Here is a 2,069-nt window from a genome sequence, read left to right on the forward strand (position 1 = left end):
CTGAGTTCGTCAGCCATGTCATCAAGCCGAGGTATGGGATGCCGGTACTTAACCGTGATGTTGTTGATGGCGCGGCAATCCACACACATCCTCCAAGTCCCGTCCTTTTTTGGCACAAGTAGTACGGGTACAGCGCAAGGACTGAGACTTTCTCGGATATAACCCTTACTCATTAGCTCTTGGACTTGTTTCTCGAGCTCTGGAGTCTCTTCAGGGTTCATCCGGTACGCGGGCCAGTTAGGCAACGGTGCTCCAGGCACTAGATCGATTTGGTGTTCGATCCCGCGTATAGGAGGTAATCCTGCGGGGATTTCATCCGTTAATACATCGCTATAGTGTTCTAAGAGTCGGCTAACAACAGGACTATGAGTCGGTGTTTCCAAAGATAAGCTCAACTGATCCTTGAATACAAAGAGCAACACCGATTGTTCTTGACGAACAGCGCGCACGACATGACTAGCCTTTATATAGAAATTCTTTTTCTTCGGTTCAGAATCCTTGGCTAGTTTCAATTACATCTCATGCACTTGAGATGAGCTTAGTGGCGCAAGCACAACCTTTCGTTTGTCATACACCAAGGAGTATTGGTTGGCTCGGCCGTCGTGGGTTACTTCCCGATCGAATTGCCATGGTCTGACTAAAAGGATATGACCGGCTTGCATAAGAACGACGTCGCAAAGGACCTCGTCGCGATACTTTCCTATACTGAACGGGATTTTGACCCTTTCGGTCACTTTGAGTTCTCCGCTGTTATTAAGCCACTGCAGCTTGTATGGGCACGGGTGTTTTTCTGTGGATAGATCCAGCTTTTTCACCATATAGGCGCTGGCCACGTTGGTGCATGAACCACTATCGATAATCATTCCACATACCTTCCCATTTACCGTGCAACGGGTGTGAAAGATCGTCTCTCGTTGGGCGGTCTCTTCCGGAGTTACTAGCGTACTAAGTACTCGTCGAGTGACTAGTAATTCTCCACTGTCCGTAATAATCATTACCCTAGCATTTGGACAGTCACGAGCCATATGTCCCCTTCCCCGACATTTATAACATATGATCTCCCGTGATCGTAGATCGCGTGTGGAGTCAGTTTGAGTTCGGGATTGCGAGGTTTCTGGAGCTTTCCCTTTATCCTTGTAACTTGGAAAGCTACGACCTTCGGTCGTTTCCTTTCGGGGTGTGGAGGTAGTCCTAGGGAGGGTAATGGGGTTGCTAGGCGAGGGTTTGGGCTTACTTAGCCGGGCTTGCTTACGCTGGTTTTGTTTTTCGATCTGCACAGCCAAGTGTAAGAGCTCGTGGAGGTTTTGGTATGGGTGGCGCTCGACCTTTCGAGCAATACGCTCGTTGAGGCCATCGAGGAACTGTGCCATCACGGTTTCCTCATCCTCGTCCATCACTAATCTACTCCTAAGGTGCTCAAATTCCTCGAAATACTCTTCTACGGTTCTAGCACCTTGCGAAATCCTTCGATATTTTCGCTGGAGTTTGCGATGGAAATGAGGTGGGATATAGCGTTTCCGCATTAACGCTTTCATTTCACGTCATGTGCCGATTGGCTCTATTTGAGCGCGGCGTCGTTCAGTCAATTCCCAGTCCCACCAAGCTAAGGCGCTTTCAGCTAATTGAGCCGCCGCGTATTGGACTTGCTTACGGTCCGAATACGAATAACACTCGAATATGTTATCCATGCGACGCTCCCAATCGAGATACGCTTCCGGATCTATATGACCTACGAACAATGGTGGTTTAAGCTTAAGGTCTCCCCCTTGACCCCGGTTTGGTCTATAGTTATCATCCTCTACTTGGTTGGCCCATCGTTCGGGTCTAGCTCTACGAGGTGGGTTCCTCCTAGGGATGTAATCGGGATCCGACTCCTCGTCGGACATTATCTCTCGGGGTCTGTGGTGTTGGTGCCTACGGGGCTCTCCTCTATCGGGAAGGTTATCTACCACTCTCTCTCTCGGCCTATGCCTTGGTCGGACATCGCTTTCTTCATCGCTTGGTAGATCGATAGGAGGGGGTTGGTTTTGCCTAGGGTGACCTATTGGTTCTTGCATATGCGGTTCGGG

General features: G+C 49.5%; 1 protein-coding gene across 1 annotated transcript in view; it reads right to left on the reverse strand.

Moving 5' to 3' along the window:
* LOC104810220 overlaps positions 1–1,523 on the reverse strand; it is a 2,682-nt gene extending 1,159 nt beyond the window's left edge. Inside the window, exons 1-2 of the mRNA XM_010536416.1 lie at positions 558–1,523; positions 54–401 (exon numbers count right to left, since the gene is read on the reverse strand). Coding sequence (XP_010534718.1) covers positions 54–401; positions 558–1,523 — 1,314 coding nt within the window. The remainder of the gene's footprint in view (positions 1–53; positions 402–557) is intronic.
* Positions 1,524–2,069: the final 546 nt, after the last annotated feature.

Source organism: Tarenaya hassleriana, unplaced genomic scaffold (assembly GCF_000463585.1).
Source record: "Tarenaya hassleriana unplaced genomic scaffold, ASM46358v1 Cleome174, whole genome shotgun sequence".
NCBI lineage: Eukaryota > Viridiplantae > Streptophyta > Magnoliopsida > Brassicales > Cleomaceae > Tarenaya > Tarenaya hassleriana.